The sequence below is a fragment of the Hyalella azteca genome, unplaced genomic scaffold (assembly GCF_000764305.2).
Source record: "Hyalella azteca isolate HAZT.00-mixed unplaced genomic scaffold, Hazt_2.0.2 contig17781, whole genome shotgun sequence".
Lineage (NCBI taxonomy): Eukaryota > Metazoa > Arthropoda > Malacostraca > Amphipoda > Hyalellidae > Hyalella > Hyalella azteca.
The window spans coordinates 14,197-32,260 of record NW_025947552.1 but is presented as its reverse complement, the minus strand read 5'-3'; the positions used below and the strand labels follow the sequence as shown (position 1 = coordinate 32,260).

At 38.7% G+C, this 18,064-nt stretch overlaps 1 protein-coding gene across 1 annotated transcript; it reads left to right on the top strand.

Annotated features, from left to right (window-relative positions):
• The first annotated feature begins 682 nt into the window (after positions 1-682).
• Positions 683-11,962, top strand: LOC108669536 (homeotic protein spalt-major-like). Its single transcript, XM_018156887.2, has 5 exons — positions 683-1,292; positions 5,636-8,437; positions 8,749-8,882; positions 9,282-9,702; positions 9,899-11,962. The coding sequence occupies exons 1-5, from the start codon at positions 1,028-1,030 to the stop codon at positions 10,150-10,152; spliced, it is 3,876 nt and encodes a 1,291-aa protein (XP_018012376.1). The 5' UTR covers positions 683-1,027; the 3' UTR covers positions 10,153-11,962.
• Positions 11,963-18,064: the final 6,102 nt, after the last annotated feature.

The window sequence follows — 18,064 nt, the reverse complement described above, 5'->3', positions numbered from 1 at the left end:
CAATTTCCTGAGCATTATTTCTATAGCCTATTTATTGCCAGCCTTGTTTTGCTCTCATTGTCCTGCTGGATATCAATTAAAAGTTACTCAGATAAAGCGACTTACAAACTCCAACACACGACAAATTCAATAGAAAACAAGACAATAGCGATGGTAAGTCAAAAGAAACTAGAGATAAAGTTAAGGTTACTCAGTGGACGCTATACCGAGTGCGTATCAATGGGAGACGCTCGAGAGAAGGCCGCTGCTACAACTTGGATCTTATTTAATGTTATATCAGACCCCAGCCCCTGGGATGAAATGTTGGGCTACATCCTGCAAGTGACGTGGTCAAACTGCTGCCACAAAAGCCTTATGTTTCGAGGTAGGAAGTGAAAGACGCTTGTTGTGTCGATGCTCGACGCGCCACTCATTATACCGCCGTGGACACCTTATCGTTCTTCACACACCTGATTCATGCACAAATTACCGGCCACCTTCAAAAATTCCATTGCATTTGTGCCAATTGTCGCAAACCACCTCAGAGTTGCAATGACCACGCCTGGCGACCGCCTCTTGTCCTCCGCTCCTCCTGGATGCCAAAACGCCTCCTCCGGCGCGGACGTTCTTCTGTAGCGACGCGCGCTCGCTCCACCTCCGCCAGCGCGTCCACGGCAGCTCCGAAAGTCCCACAGAGGGCCTGTCGTTGCGACGTCGCGTGCATTCTGGTCGTACGGCTCCCTTTCTTGTGATACTCGTAACCTTCCTTGTTATTACCTACGCACTTTCGCGAGGGTTTGTTGTGATGCGTAAATAATTCGTTTGTTTGATGAGAACCGGACATGCGGACGTCGATTGGTGGCACGGAAATGAAACTGAAATTTTTCGTTCGAGTCCAGTGTGGCGAACTTCTGCGGTGGCAAGCTACAACGAATCGTCGCAGACTCTATAATTTGGCCTGATAAATTTACAAGAAAAGACTCTATTTTTCTCATTATCATCGGCTATATTCTCCGTTATCATCAGCTTTAATCACAAAACTGATACAATGCAGGAATCTATCGCAGATTCATGTGAACGTGAGTTCTCAAGTCCTCCTGACGCCAGTTTGTATGTCAAGGACCGCGACGAAGCTGAGCAGCAGCACGTCGGACTCGATCATCGTGCTGACGATACCGACTATGATGACTTGCATGGTGCAGATGATCAGAAGATTGCGGATCGCGACGATGGCCAGGATGAAGGAGCTGACGCCGGTGAGGTGACGAGGGGCATTGAACTGCAGGACGATAATGACGACCCTTCACTATCACGTGAGTGTTCACTATGGCAATCAATTTTATAAACTTCCTTACAGTTTTTTTTGCATATGTGTCCTCTTTTAATTAACTGCTAAGTACATGTTCATTTTTTTAAACCAGTAAATGTTAATCTATTGACACAGCGAATATAAAGTATGAGAATCATTATTTACAACAGTACTTCTTATTGGTTTTTAATTTTAATTACAGGAATAATGTAAAATAATTTCACTTTAAATTAACTGTTAACTTCTAATTTAATTTTTCCCCTTAGTATTTTTGTAGTGATTTGGGCGAATGTTTATCATGTTTGCAGAAATATCATAGATATTCAACCTGCCCGTGCGAAAATTAAGATGCGCGCTAATATTCTGAGCGTATAATTATTAAAGTCCAATGAAAAAAAAAAATAGCATGACACCACTTCTTTTCAAGATAAGCAGTACTTGTGTGATATTTTAAAAATTTAAACACATTAATTTAACTTGCATATGAAAAATTTACGCACGCGTACAATTTCAAATGACCGAGTATATCTGCCATGTACATGTATATGGAGATGAATGTCCTGCATATTTCAAAATATTGTAGCATGAATCATTAACTTTGATAATTTTGACGTAAATAAATTTTTTTGTATTTTCTATTAGAATATGTTATAAAAAGTAAAGTATTCAACAGCCTAATTACATCGCACTAAGGGCACATGATGAATTTTTGAATTTTTACCTTTTATTTTAATATGTATCAATCGGCTTAGATCATTGTTTACAATTTTATTTTGTTTTGCTAATGAATTCTGTTACACATTTGCGAAGTAAATTAAATCAATACATTCTTTAATTGACATTTAAAACAAAAGTTGGTTTAGATTATATGCGAAAAATTTTAAATCATTTATTAAACTTTACAACTTTTAATTTGGAAAACTAAAAAACATCCAATACCAGACATCATGTTTCGCAAACTGAAAATCTGTAAAATTTCAATGATCCAAAATGTTATTTGCTTGCATAATCACACGTATTGCCTCCAAACTTGGTTTATAGTATAACCTAGATAATGCTGTCATTTATTGACGGGTTATAATGATTTTATTTCTATTTATAAATGCAATTGGTAAATTGTATTGTATTCCGATACAAGGCAGTTCTTGGTTGATGAGTTGATTGGTTGGGGCAGTGACTGGGAACTGCACTAGTGGACTTCATGGTTGAAAAGTTGGTTGGTGCAGTGACTGGGAACTGCACTAGTGGAGTTCATGGTTGAAAAGTTGGTTGGTGCAGTGACTGGGTCAAACTTGGTTTATAGTATAACCTAGATAATGCTGTCATTTCTTGACGGGTTAAAATGATTTTATATCTATTTATAAATGCAATTGGTACATTGTATCGTATTCCAGTGCAAGGCTCTTGGTTGATGAGTTGGTTGGTTGGTGCAGCGACTGGGAACTGCACTAGTGGAGTTCATGGTTGAGGAGTTGGTTGGTGCAGTGACTGGGCACTGCACTAGTGGAGTTCATGGTTGAGGAGTTAGTTGGTGCAGTGACTGGGAACTGCACCTGTCTCTTATACACATCTAGATGTGTATAAGAGACAGCCTCAGTAACAGATAAGTAGTTTATGTACGCGGGTGAGTCTCCTCATTAGCAGATAAGTAGTTTATGTACACGGGTGAGTCTCCTCATTAGCAGATAAGGAGTTTATGTACACGGGTGAGTCTTCTCATTAACAGATAAGAAGTTTATGTACACGGGTGAGTATCCTCATTAACGGAAAAGAAGGGGCCATACTTTCAAAACTGGCTAAGTGGACGTAAGTACTTATATACTCTCTTGTCTATGATTGGTGGATTTTGCTTGAAAGGCCGTCAATGATTGGCTGATGAACTTACGATCTCTCAACTTTTTATTGAAAGTATGGGCCAAGGAGTTTATGTACACGGGTGAGTCTCCTCATTAGCAAATAAGTAGTTTATGTACACGGGTGAGTCTCCTCAGTAACAGATAAGTAGTTTATGTACACGGGTGAGTCTCCTCATTATTTGGTTGGTGCAGTGACTGGGAACTGCACTAGTGGAGTTCATGGTTGATGAGTTAGTTGGTGCAGTGACTGAGAACTGCACTAGTGGAGTTCATGGTTGAGGAGTTGGTTGGTGCAGTGACTGGGGACTGGTAAATGATGAATTCGAATTGCATCATCACCGATATAAATTAGTCAGTATCCAAATTCATTAATATCGTGTAATATACATATATATGTGACTTTTCATTCTTAAATTTCAGGTACTTGCTTGTTAAATCTTTAATTTTGTCGCAATGAAGGCCAAATTAGACACTTATTATATATGAGTGATTGCAATTCTTATCGAACTGAAGGCCGCCTTAGTGAAAATAACTCAGACTTATAACTAGAGTTATGCCAGAAAAAACTTAATGGACCTGTTTGCCAACAGAGTCTATAAATAGGATAATATAGTCACGTGTGTGCGATGTATACATAAAATATGTACATTTGTATAACATTTATCGGAAATAGCAAATCACTTGAATACTATATATGTACATGACATTACATCACTCTGTTGTATATATGCAGAGATTTTTATAATTATGAATACATTGAATTTTTCTCATAAAATAGTCAACATTATGCAGTTTAATTGTGCAACTGAGACACCGGCTGCTGAAATTTAGGTATTATGTAAAAGAGTTGTGAATTATGCGTCATCATGTTCAAAGATCGTAAATGGAATATATATGTAATGAGCTCAACAGACGTTCGGTACCTACTGCTTTCGGTCACTGTATTGTTTTGTTCGGTTCTGAAATGCTCAATTTGTGTCGCAGGCTATTTTTTGCTGAAGTAGAGCCGGTTTCGGATTGATAATTGTTGATATGATTACTGACTTCTTGCTGCAAATATATATATGCAGCTTTTCAACGGCTGGTTTTCAATCGATAATTTTATTAGAGATTCAAATTTCCAGCCGGATAACTAATTAATCCATATGCATTATGTATATGTTTCATGAATCTGATATTTTCCTAACTACTTTGTAGTTTAATTGTAATTTAGATATTTCGTTTGAAGTAACCACTGCGATCGCAACCTCGCTGTATTTTTTTATTTTCTTCAGTCTTGAAAAAAGTTCAGTGATAATTTGAGTATATTTGTTGCACTCATCTATGAATAATGTGGAAGAAGCTTTTATTGTGTACAATTAACCAGTTTATTTTTCTGTTTCATAATAGGATGTCATTAAATGTAAATGAAGTCAAGCAATCAGACCGAAGAAATTAGTAGTGTCCAAAATTAGTGTCGCACAAATATTATACGACTATAGTTTTTACTTCATCTTTACTGACAAACGAGATAATTTACATATTTACACAATTCATTTTCGTCCACCTCCACATATCTAGCTTTTACATGTTCCGCCATGTAAAGAAGAAAAGTTACTTACTAATTACCACTGCCCCAGAAAAATTACCCTACAGTCTTAAAAAAATGAACTATCATTCGGGAAATTTAATGGAAAAATGTACTATCATTGGGGAAATTAAAAGGGAAAATGAACTATCATTGGGGAAATTTATGGGAAAAATGAACTATCATTGGGAAATTTAGGGATAAAATGTACAGTTATTGGTGGAAATTTATTCAAAATTTGCGCTCATGCTAGAATTGAGGAGGATAATTTCTAATCAACGGTCAAAATACGGGCGAATTATTTTGAGGGGGAGGGGAGATTCAGGATCAACGAGATAAATTTAAGTGAATAATTTTAGAGGGGAGGGGGGGGAATTAAAAGCTATTGAGAAAAAGTTAGGTGAATAATTTTGACGGGGGAGGGGAGATTCACGACCAACGAGATAAATTCAAGCGTAATTTTTATTTGGGGGAAAATTATAATTATCATCTATCGAGAAAAATTTAGGCGAATGATTTCGACGAGGGAAAATAAACATTCATTGGGAGGAAAATTTGGGCTGATGCTAGAATTATTTTGAGCAGCAGTCATGCCTTGCAAGGGTCTGCACGAGCTCCCCTCGCCGGCGCTCGTTCGACCCTCACGGGCGGAAGCAGCCTAAAGTTCTCCCTACAATAGCAATGAAAATAACCAGAACTGAGCGGAAAAGGCGGAAAAAGGCCGCCAGTAATGGGACCCAATAAATAAACACGGGCAACATATAATAGGAATTTTGGGGGAAATTTTATAGGACATTTTATCCAGAAAAAGAGCCTTTTCAGAGCTTTTCAGTAGAGGGGAATAGTCGGTTAATTTATTTTCAATTTCTATTGTTTGTTTACGTATTGCGGGTAACGTATTTCTTCTTTTCAATTCTATTGCAGGAAAAAACAACGGAGTTTCCTGCCTAGAGTTTTCTGATGTAGCATCACAAGCCAGGAGTCGTCTCGACGAATGTCACTCTGCTCTGCCCAACAAAGAGAATGACACTCAATTTAACTTCGATGGAAGAGCATCTCCGGCGGCTGCTGAACAGTCGCTCTGGAAGCATCAAGGTGTGGCTGTGGGCCAGAAGCCAAACTTGGATCAGCTTCGCTGTCTCATAGCAGATTTGAGCAAACGCATCCCTGACAACGAAGGAATGCACACGCAAATGTCTGGACTGAAATCTGAATCTGGTTTATCTCAGTCTGATGACGGAAGTAATTCAAAATCTTTGGAACAAATGACGTCGTTACAACGAGCTTATTATGCGTTGCAGCATCATCAGATGTTGCAAGTGCAACTGATTAAAAAAATTCAAGTACAGCTGTCTCTTGCACACGATGATAAAAGAGATGTCAATGACGCTGACCCTCGTTCTTCACAAATAACAGTCAACCATATTTCACGGCCTCTTCCTGAAAGCGCGAAAAAGTCTCCAGAGGATGTACTCAAAGGCCTGCTGCAGAAATTTAAACCTGAAACGGATTTTGAGCCGTCAGAGAAATCAGATCTTTCATCCAATAAAATTGATCCGCGTGATCGCCCTCTTTCCCCCACACCCAAATCCCAGTCGTCCTGCTATGGGGTAAACGGAGTCCCTTTGGGGGCTGAACCTCCAGCCAGCAGCGAGACAAGCTCTCTCGAGAAACTTCAGCAAACAGCAAACCACGTCCTGACGAAAGCCTCCCAAGGAATCTTCACCCACCATCTCATACAAGATGCAAATAATACGGAAGGACGGGACAGTAACCACAAACATAAGTGTCGGTATTGCGGAAAAGTTTTCGGCAGCGATTCAGGTCTGCAAATACACTTGAGATCTCACACTGGAGAACGACCGTTCAAGTGCAACATCTGTGGTAATCGTTTCACAACACGGGGCAATTTAAAGGTTCATTTCCAGCGACACCAGAGTAGGTTTCCCCACATAAAAATGAATCATAATCCTGTTCCAGAACACTTAGACAAATTGTGTCCCCCTCTTTTGGCGCAGTTAGGAGAGTTGGAAGACAGTCCACCTGCACCTACCGGACCTCCAAACCCATTTTCTCTCGCATCTCCGGCATCCCAACCTACACCTCCGCCTCAGTTCAATTTGTCACCCACCGCACCTCTTTCACTTCAGCAACCATTAGCAGCGTCTTTGTTGTACCGCCGGATGATCGAAGGAAATGAACCTCTTAGTCAAAGATTCTCACAAATTTTTCGCAGAAGCGATGAAGCCTCTCCATGCCTTTCTTCATTCGAAGAAACTTCTGCCCGTTTGACTTGCTCTGTATCAGATGAAATGCGGAACGAAAGGCGTTCGAAAGAAATAGCATACGATTCAGACAGTGATGGTCAGAAGAGCGTGCTTAACAAGTCAGGAGATGATGAAAACTTTGAACTAAATAATTGCGAAAAAGATTCCGTCGATGCAAGAGATTCGATTGAAAATGACTTGAACGGAACTTACGATGGTGACTTCAGTAACGATGGTTCTAGCAGCCCAGGCAGTCATGCTAGTGACACACAAATTAACAAAGAATTAATTAATTACTTGCACCGTCAACGAGAATTGCATATGGTTGCATTTCCTGGCATGAATATCCCTCATAATATGAATTTATTCACGGCCCATGGCAGAAATTCGAACGAAAATCAGGAAGGGGCCTCCATAGATGGCGGTCTTGATTTGACCAAAGACCCAAATATCTACACCAACTTCTTACCTCGGCCAGGCTGCAACGACAACTCCTGGGAGGCGTTGATTGAAGTTCAGAAAGCCAGTGAGACCATGAAACTGGAACAATTGGTAAATAATATAGAGAATAAACTTACTGATCCAAATCAGTGCATTATTTGTCATCGAGTTCTGTCATGTAAATCTGCCCTACAAATGCATTATCGGATACACACGGGTGAACGTCCATACAAATGCAAAATTTGTTCTCGCACTTTCACCACCAAAGGGAATCTGAAGACACATATGAGTGTACATAGAGCCCGACCGCCGGTCCGTATGTTACATCAATGTCCGGTGTGCCACAAACGGTACAATAGTGCGATGGTTCTTCAGCAACATATACGGCAACACACAGGAGAACCAACTGATATTTCCAATGAACAAATAGCCGCAGCCGAAGTTCATGATAATATTGCAAGTGCCATGCACCCAGTTTTCTTTTCTGCTTTGCCTAACTATGCCCACCTTCCTCATCTTCTTCCTCTAGTTCAGCAGCTGCGACCAAATTTTCCTGTTGATCATAATCAACGCGATACTGGAGAAGACGATGAACATAATAGGAGTTCGTTCCTCCGTCGAAATAATTTAGATAATGTAGAGGATCAGCCTCATAAGTATACATGTGACATGGAAGAAACCGATGAACCTGTTTCTCCATCTAGGTTGCATTCACCAAAACCTTTAGATTTTTCAAGTAGAGCTCACGCCAGGGATAAGTCAGAGGACACCAGCGTCTCACCCCCCGTGAAGTCACCATCGAATAACGGCCAGTTTTCTCCTCGTTGCAAATCTCCTCAGATTCATTCCAAGCAAGAAGGGCAAAAAATTTCCATGGACATGCCTATCCGGCCTCCTCATCCGTCTTCTCTATTCCCTCCTTTCGCTCTGTTCCCTCCACCTCTCATGCCAAATCATCTCAACGCCGCGCTACAGTTTGATAAATCAAGATTTTTTTCAAGTATGATGAACATTCCAGGTGAGTTTAATTCATGCAGCCATTTTCCAATAATAAATGTTTTGAAACTGATGAATTTTTCGTTTGATGTAAATTGAACTTGATCGTTACCATCTAAAAAATATCCTGTATACAATTTATAAACATCTGTTATATTGTGCTATAAAATTTTTATTTCGTTCATAGAGATCGAAAACTTCAACCTCAACAAAAAGTTTATAATAAAATTCGTTTATTGAACTCCCAATCACTATAAAGTTTTAGGTTATCTCTCAAACTTAAAATAAAAAATTACAAAGTTTCACGGTTTGGTGGCCTATTTTCCTCCCCAGTTCAGGGTAACACGACGTGCAAAATTTGCTTCAAGACGCTGTCGTGCGCATCGGCTCTGGAAATCCACTACCGGTCGCACTCCAAAGACCGGCCGTTCGTGTGCACCGTGTGCGACCGGCGCTTCACCACACGGGTGAGTCTCCTCATTAACAGATAAGTAGTTTATGTACACGGGTGAGTCTCCTCATTAGCAGATAAGTAGTTTATGTACACTGGGTGAGTCTCCTTAGTAACAGATAAGTAGTTTATGCACGCGGGTGAGTCTCCTCATTAACAGATAAGTAGTTTATGCACGCGGGTGAGTCTCCTCAGTAACAGATAAGTATAGTTCATGTACACGGACGAGTATCTCCGGTACAGCTAATTCAATCAGCCAAAAGCGAAGAATGCAGTGAATTTCTTAAGAGAACGAATAAATTTTTATTATTTCATTCGCATATTGAAATTACCGTGAGACTGACGCTATTATCACAATATGTATTACTTAGACTCACGACTCACTGTCATCGGTCGTTTTCCCACCTCATTGCAGGGAAACATGAGGCAGCACATGGTCACTCACAAAGGCCACGAGGACGACATTCCAAGCTCGTCTGCAGCGAAGAGCCACAAGTCCCGAAACAGCCGCAGTGGCCACGCAACAACCAAAACCTCAGTTGCGTTGCCACCATCTAGTCCTCTCGCATCAAATTACCTGCAACTGAAGACTCCAACGACTTCTAGTCCATCTTGCTCAGCGGGTGCAGTGCGAGGCATGCCACTGGGTGCCTCTGTCTTCAGCTACCCTCGCTTCCCTCTGGCTGCCTTGCCAGGCTCCATAGCTGCGCTCCTAGGGAACGCCAGTGGCATCGGCGAGCGCGTGCTGCGAGGGCTGACGGAGAAGCAGGATATTTTAAATCTCAAGAGAGAGAGGGAGGGGGAAAATCCTTTGCCGTTATCTAAAAGAATGACAGGTGGGTTGCTTATTGATTAAAGTTATAATTTAAATTGATGAAAGCCAAATTTTAGTTTCTGCAATTTTTGTGGGTATCATTTTGAGGGAATAATGTAAATATCCAGGAATAGTGATGTTTAATTGTGTGAATAATTAAATTATTCCTTTTATTATATGTTAATTTTGTATATCTTTTTTTCGTTTCCCCCTCGAAGGAGTGGAGTCTGGGGAAACAAGTCCCCCAGCATCTCCACATCATAACCCCAGTCCACCCCTGAACTCCCCTGCTGACCGCAATGGGCATTGCAGTGAAAATGGTGACTCCCCACGATTAATGTCCCCACCGCTGGCAGCAACATGCCTTCCCCACTCGGGCACATCCTCCCACTCCATTAGTCAGCTATTATCTCAGCCCCATAATTCCCCTTCTGCTTCCCCGACCGGCCAACCTCTTCTCGTGACGACATAATGACAGATGATGTCTAAACCAAAATGAATTCCTTCAAGTATGAAAAAAATTGCAGATTTTTTGCTGACATTTTGCAAAATTACTGAAGCTAAACCAAAGGAGTTGCTTCATACGTCTTCTATTTACATAACAGATTTTTTTTCAATTGCGTAGCTGATCCCATTGATCTGCTACATGAAGTGGCAATTGTAGCATTAAGTTTGATAGTAGTGAAAATAATGAAATTATTTTTCAATGAAAATATTTTCCTGTGCGGTAACTATAACACAGTAATCATTTTCTAATTGTTATACAATAGTTTTATGTTAATTAAATGGCTGTAAATTTGTCTATTATGTTACCAAGTTATTTTAATTGTTGTCAAGGATCAAAGTTTCCTTGGCGGATTTTAAAAAATGGAAATAATAAAAAGTAATTAGTAAAAATTTTCGTTTGAAAATTTGGAATGCTTCTTCCTAAAATAACTGGAATCTCTAAATATCATTTTCTCTAAGATCTAAACAAATTGTTATGATTTTCTTAATCAATAACAAATTTAATATACATGTTGCAATTTCGTAAAGAATACAACGAATTTGATTGTATTGTGGTCAAATCAGAAGCTGTATTTTTCTTTACTTGTCGTAAACTTTATAAGCAAATTTCATCTTTATTTTCAATCAAATCGGTAACCGAATTTTCTTGCATTTTTGTTAGCTCGCAACGTATTCATCTTGCTTTTTCGTTATATTTGCAACAGTTTTTTTCACATTTTGTTTTCTTGGTCGTCAACCGTATTACTTTTGTGTTTTTTCAACCCGGCAACCGTATTTCTCTTGTTTTTTTTTTCATTTTGCAACAATAGTGGTTTAGTTTCTTGCTAACTTGGCAGTCGTAATTATCTTGCATTTTTGTAAACTTGGCGACCGTATTTCTCTAGTTTTTTAGTAAACTCGGCAACCGTATTTTTCTTGCTTTTTTTGTCAACCCGACCACTGCATTTCACTTGTATTTTGTTAATTCAATAACCGTATTTCTCTAGATTTTTAGTTAACTCTGCAACCGTATTATTTTTGCATTTTTTTCAACTCGGCAGCTAATTCAGAACCATTTGTCTGCCTTCATATCGGGAAGGATGTCGACGTCTTATTCAAGTTTAATTATTTGACTTGCAGATGTTAACACATTGCCGCTTTATTGAAACAAATAAATTTTCATTCATTCCGTCTCCATAGTATGAAAAATTTCCGATTTAATTTTTTATATCTCCAAAGACCTTGGCACAACAGCGATGAGAAGAGTTTCGAATTTGTCTTCAATTGTTTTTGTTGATCCCTCTTTTAATAAATTGTGGTATTATCAGGATATTATATTTTTTATGGAATTATCATAAAATATTATCAAATTTTGTTGGTATTACAGAAAAAATTCTGCAACGCAGAAACAAGCGAAGCTATATATAAGTCTCAAATATTTCGTTTCGACATTGAAATAATCGCACGTGTTTATACAAGCTAATTCTACTATCTGATACTAACATGAAAAAAAAAAAATTTTAGGTTGTGTTTTTGGGCTTTGGAGAGTGTAAATATTTTGTACAAATACGATACTAAGAATACTCAGAAAGATCTTTTATAGGCCTTTCATTGAATGTACATTCTATGTTATAATTTTTATTCAGCTACTCAAGCGCTGAATGAAGCTCTGTTCTTCATCGCTCCAGATGAGAGCGCCGTGTATGAATGATATCAAGTCTCATATCAGACACTAAAATCTGTTGGTCGATATGCATATCATTTTTTCAGAACTTTGAATAAATGGAGGTTCTGTTTCTCACATTTTATTACCCTGCCGCAATCTCTGAGCCCTTGAGATAAAATTGGTATTCTCAACTATAACCTTTTTTTCATTATTGGAAGTCATAGACATTTTAATTGATGGAATTCCTTGAAATTTTTGTCAATGAAAGTCATTAACATTCTAAGTAATAGATATCATTGTCATTTAGTTAATGGAAGTTATTGACATTTAATTCATTGGAAAACTTTCAATCAATACCATCGAAGAAATTGTTGTTCATGTATTTTTATNACTACACGCGTGGCGGGCTGCTGCCATAGCCAACACTCCTTCACTCAAAGAAATAGGCAATATTTTGTACAAATAATGATTTACCTTTTGCCCTTCTGTGTGTCAACCTGACCCAGTTTGACCGAGAAAAATAACCCAAACTTCTTTACTCAAAGAAATATGCAATACTTTGTACAAATAATGATTTACCTTTTGGTCTTCTGTGTGTCAGCTTGACCCAGTTTGGCCGAGAAAAATAACCCAAACTTCTTCACTCAAAGAAATAAGCAATACTTTGTACAAATAACGATTCACTTTTTGGTCTTTTGTGTGTCAACCTGACTCAGTTTGGCCGGGAAAAATAACCCAAACTTCTTCACTCAAAGAAATAAGCAATACTTTGTACAAATAACTATTTACTTTTGGCCTTCTGTGTGTCAACCTGACCCAATTTGGCCGAGAAAAATAACCCAAACTTCTTCACTCAAAGAAATAAGCAATACTTTGTACGAATAATCATTTACCTTTTGCCCTTCTGTGTGTCAACCTGACCCAGTTTAACCGAGAAAAATGATGTATCAGTGCTACGTGTTAAAGTGTGTCACTTTTTGATTGACCCATGTATGTTTCTGAGTGTTCTGCGCTCACGCGCAGACTGAAATTTCCTGTTGTGAACAACATTTTGCTTTAATGTTTGTGTGCGGTGATTATCACTTCCTGAGTAGAGTTCCTAGTTGAAATTAGTAATCACAATTAGTGAGCCTTTACTGACGGGTGAAATTGATCTTTAGTTCTTAGGTGAGTTACATAAGTTTACTTGAAAGGTTCAGTAGAATTTTCACAATTATGTTTCTCGAAGAAAAAATTTTCTTTGCGGACAAATTCTCGAAAAATGTGTTCTTTTCCAATTCCTATTTGAGCGTGAAAAGCTGAATGGTTTTACAGGCGTTTATCGTTAGTATTGATTCTGGGCAGCTGCGATGCTGGCAATCGAAGCTCCGGAAATGGCCAACATCGCGATCATGTTTGCTGGAGAAGAGGATATAGGCGCTGAATTCAACATACGGATGCAGGTGTTGCAATTCACTTAAGTTATTCCTATTTAGGAAAGATCGCTGGAACATTAATTTTACTCACGAACATTTGCATCAAAGTGCAAGTCTGAAAGTTACGCAGTCAAATGTTTTATTCTCGCGTAAAGCTGTCGAATTAATTGTAAAATTTAGAGTACGAATAAAATATATATTAAATTAGAATATATTATATTATATTAAATTAAATTATATTATATTATTCTATTATATCGTATTATACTATTTTACATTACATAACTATTATATGGCTGCACGCATCAAACACTATAGCCTCTTTACCGACATAAGGATCATATTCAAGCTTAGAGGCAGCGGCGAGGGTGATGGATGTAGGCCTACATTTGCATGCGCCGGGCAGGCCTATGTTGAGTATATATATATTGCCTACAATCCATCATCGGCCTCTCCTGCACTTCTCTTTTCGCTGCTCATTCATTATCCTGTACATTAGACTACGATACACACAGAGAAAATGCAGGGGAGTTGTTTAAATAATGATGCATTTTCTGCATTTGTTTAGGTTATCCTGGTGTAAAAACTAGGGCCAAAATGAGTCTAAATGACCCAGAGATGCATAAATGTGCAACACAGTTTATGAAAATATTCACTATATTTTCTTCATGTATGAATGTCGGTTTATACGCAAATTTCCGAGTTCTCTAGACTTGTATTGTATTCGCTGCGAATGCAACACATACAATACATACGTGCAACACATACAATACATACGCGCAACACATACAATACATACGCGCAACACATACAATACATACGCGCAACACATACAATACATACGAGCAACACATACAATACATACGCGCAACATATACAATACATCCCTTCGGAATTCGCGCGAGTCAAAATCGATTAAAGAGTGATTGGGCGAATAGTAGTAGAGGTCCAAGACCCTCAGGAGGGGAGACTGGCCGTCATCGAGGGCTGACCCTTATTTTCTTTAATTAGAACACAGAACGAGCGCGGGTAAACTACAATCAAATATTCCATTTCATCACAGAATCTCGTTTTGTTTGACTCTTGAAAAATAATTTTTCTTACTTCTCAAGTTATTAGTTTCATTAAATTAATGATTTTAATTAATCAGTAAATTTAGAATACGTACATTACTGCTATATTTTTTAAAACCGCTGTTTTGTTTTGAATATTGAAGCACGGTGGTTTTACGAGTTTGGACATTTAGATATTCGCGTTTTTTTTACAAATGGGCTTCTGTCTTATGGAGAAAACACGTTCTACGTACACGTGTCTGTACTCTACGTACCCATGTCTCTGCATTCAGAGTATGCATGCATCTCTGTCTTCTGCGTGTACTTTTGTCTCCGTACGCTACATACACTATTGTTTTTTAAACGCTACGTACTCAATCTCTGTGCTCTCCGTATACATGCGTCTCTGTACTCGACGTACATATGTCTCTGCATTCAACGTATGCATGCATCTCTGTCTTCTGCGTGTTTTTTTTTTTTTGTCTCCCTACGCTCCATGCACTTTTGTTTTCTAAACGCTACGTACTCGATCAAGCATCTCTGTACTCTCCGTGCTCATGCGCCTCTGCACGCTACGTACACTTTTATTTCTGTGCGCTATCGTACTCAAACGTCTCTGTACTCGACGTACACATGCGTCTGCGTATGCCGCGTACATTTTTTTTCTATACGCTACCTACACTTTTTTTCTGTATGCTACCTTCACTTTTTCCTTTATCTACGCTACTTACGCTTTTATTTCTGTACTCTACATAGCATGCGTCTTTTTAATATACTTACTCATACGCTGTTTCTGGTCTGCAACATGATTGAAGTACATGAAACTTCCTTCATCCACTGCTGTGTGCCATCAATAGATATTGTTGTAACTAATTCACAAAATTTCAATAAATGAATAATATATTCTGGTTTCCTGTTCAGTTTCTCGTTATGGTTTTCTCCACAAAGTTCCAAAAATTTATTTTAGCCCCAATTTCACGGGAGACCTTATAAGGGTTCAATTTGAGCGATAGATCCATCTCAGGATCCAACTTAGAGCAGCCAAAGAAAGGCAAAAAAGAGCACGTTTTTCCTATTTAATTACATATATTGACTACATTAAGTTGGTTGGATAATTTAGAACAATATTTCACTGTAGTCGTCGACCGTATTTTTTGGGGCAATTATGAGTGGAAAACTATGCAAAAAAGTTAAAAAAACGGTAACCCGATTTTTAACAATTTTTAATTAACTATGAATGCATACGTTTTATACTACGCGCAATTAATTAATATGAAAGCTTCTACAATAGCTTACAAGCGCGGCATAATTAAAGGCAACAACCACCAGCCCTCAGCTGATGGCTAGACGTTCCTGCATAGCGCCTATATATAGAGCAGCTCCTATATATATCCTATACGTAGCACAGATGTGTGCGCAGGAAATACCTGTAGTACTATACTATGTTGAGTGTATATATAAGATCATAGTACACTCATAGTGCCTGAGTAACATAGTAGCAAGTATTTTATTGATGCACGCTTCGTACCTCAGTTTCCACAGTCTAACACAAACGTATTTGTTTCCAAATGAATTTTTTAAGGACAATTTTCTAGCGAGAATCTTTGTACGTTATTGAAACATAACAAATGAATTTATACCATTCATTAATTTTAATCTAGAGGTTTCGAGTTGATAGCAGGGGCGACTCAAGTTTCAAAGTCCGTTTAGATTAAATAATTCATTATATTATCAATTTATAGATTATATTATCAATTTGATAATATAATAAATTCTTTCGCTGGTAATCATATTAATTGCGCAAAAAAGAGAAGCAAAATTCTCAAATGTCAGCCGAACTCACTGTCCTCGACGCGATTAATCTTTAAATTCTTCACTCAACTCGTGCCCAACTTCAATGGACACACATAGCAAAATGTAAGGGAACCGAGGGGAAACAGAGGATAATAGAGGGGAAAGAGCAAAGTATAGTCGCCACCCACACCTCTACTGCTCATTGGTCACCGCCGACTGGACAGTAGTGGTCGTAACTGTCAAAATTATCGTGACCAAGACAAGATTTAGGTCCCACTGAAGCCATCTGTCGCCGCACTTCACAGCACTAGCCATAAATGAGACGCAGTCGTGCTCGCTCGGACACCCTGGGCATGGCTAACGTTTTCTGGCACTACAACAGCGCAATTTTAATGATTGTTAAAGCCTTTGAATTATGATGTTATTTAATGCTTAACGTGCGAAATTAACTACCAATGTGAGACTAACACGTAAGAAGCTTTTAATGAGTAAGTTCGAAATTATGTTGAAGAAATATAAATTAAAATTTGTTCTGCAGAGCACTGACTTTACACGAGACGCATGCAGTTGCGCTCGTCGAGGGGAAACAGAGGATAATAGAGGGGAAAGAGCAAAGTATAGTCGCCACCCACACCTCTACTGCTCATTGGTCACCGCCGACTGGACAGTAGTGGTCGTAACTGTCAAAATTATCGTGACCAAGACAAGATTTAGGTCCCACTGAAGCCATCTGTCGCCGCACTTCACAGCACTAGCCATAAATGAGACGCAGTCGTGCTCGCTCGGACACCCAGGGCATGTCTAACGTGCACTGGCAATACAACAGCGCAATTTAAATAATTGTCAAAGAGTTGAGTATGATGTTATTTTATGCTTAATGTGCAAAATTAACAACCAATGTGAATCTAATAAATACGAAGCTTTTGATGAGTAAGTTCGAAATTATGTTGAAGAAATATAAATTAAAATTTGTTCTGCAGAGCACTGACTTTACACGAGACGCATGCAGTTGCGCTCGCATGAACACCCAGAGCTTGTGTAACGTGTCCTGACACACCTACATAGACTGGAACAATTGAAAAAAAAAATCTAACGATTTCAGCTCTGTGTATAACTATCCATTACCTTCAGAAATCTCGGCTGTATCAGGGAAGAAATTGATTTCTATCTCAATAAAGACTCAACTTAGAATTGTTATCACCACAACCAAAATCATATTTGTAGGTTTCTGTTCCTAACGTCTAAATCAATACCCACATTATACACACACATACTTTGTGCATTGTTTCTATCATTTTCTCTTTGATGTTTCATTAAAGTTTAATGGATTTTCATCCACGTCAATCAAGAAAAAAATTTAGTTGCTCCCATATACCCCACATATCTGCACCTGCTTTATATGTCACTAATCGAAATTGCGAATAACGCATATTGTATAAAATTGGCTTATTCCTGTTTTATGTGTTTCAACGACTGCAATATTTGTTTATTCGTTCTTAGAATTACGTTTGACACAAAGACAAATCTTTTGATCTTATTTTTCGTGTATCTGATAGCCGGGCCCTAAACAGGTTCAGAGACCGTACTATCAAAAACAGTTATTTGTCAGCCAATGATTGACGGTATTTCAAGTTAAATTAACCAATCTCAGAAGAGAAATCGGCCACTGTACATGTCCTGGAGACGATAATCACTTTTCAGCTCCTGTAACAGCCAATCATTATCAGCTATGTACTTCGGCCGCTACTTGTACTTATGGCCGCTACGTGTACATAGTCAGCTACGTGTACTTTAGGAATTTTGGTTGTACGGCCACGGCCGGGGGCTCCCGAAGACTCTTCTTATTCTACGAGCGCCGACCTCGGAGCAGCGAGCGCAGGCAAGCGTGGTCTGAAGGCCAGTCGTGCGGATGACACCAGAAGGTGTCCGGAATCGCAGATCAAAACAATGCACCAGATTTGATGGAGCCAC

Excerpts from the sequence above, each read along its gene's own strand:
- LOC108669536 (XM_018156887.2), top strand. The coding sequence starts at position 1,028 with ATGCAGGAATCTATCGCAGATTCATGTGAACGTGAGTTCTCAAGTCCT. Across the intron at positions 8,883-9,281 it reads ACCGGCGCTTCACCACACGG|GGAAACATGAGGCAGCACAT; the intron begins GTGAGTCTCCTC and ends ACCTCATTGCAG. Across the intron at positions 9,703-9,898 it reads GTTATCTAAAAGAATGACAG|GAGTGGAGTCTGGGGAAACA; the intron begins GTGGGTTGCTTA and ends TCCCCCTCGAAG.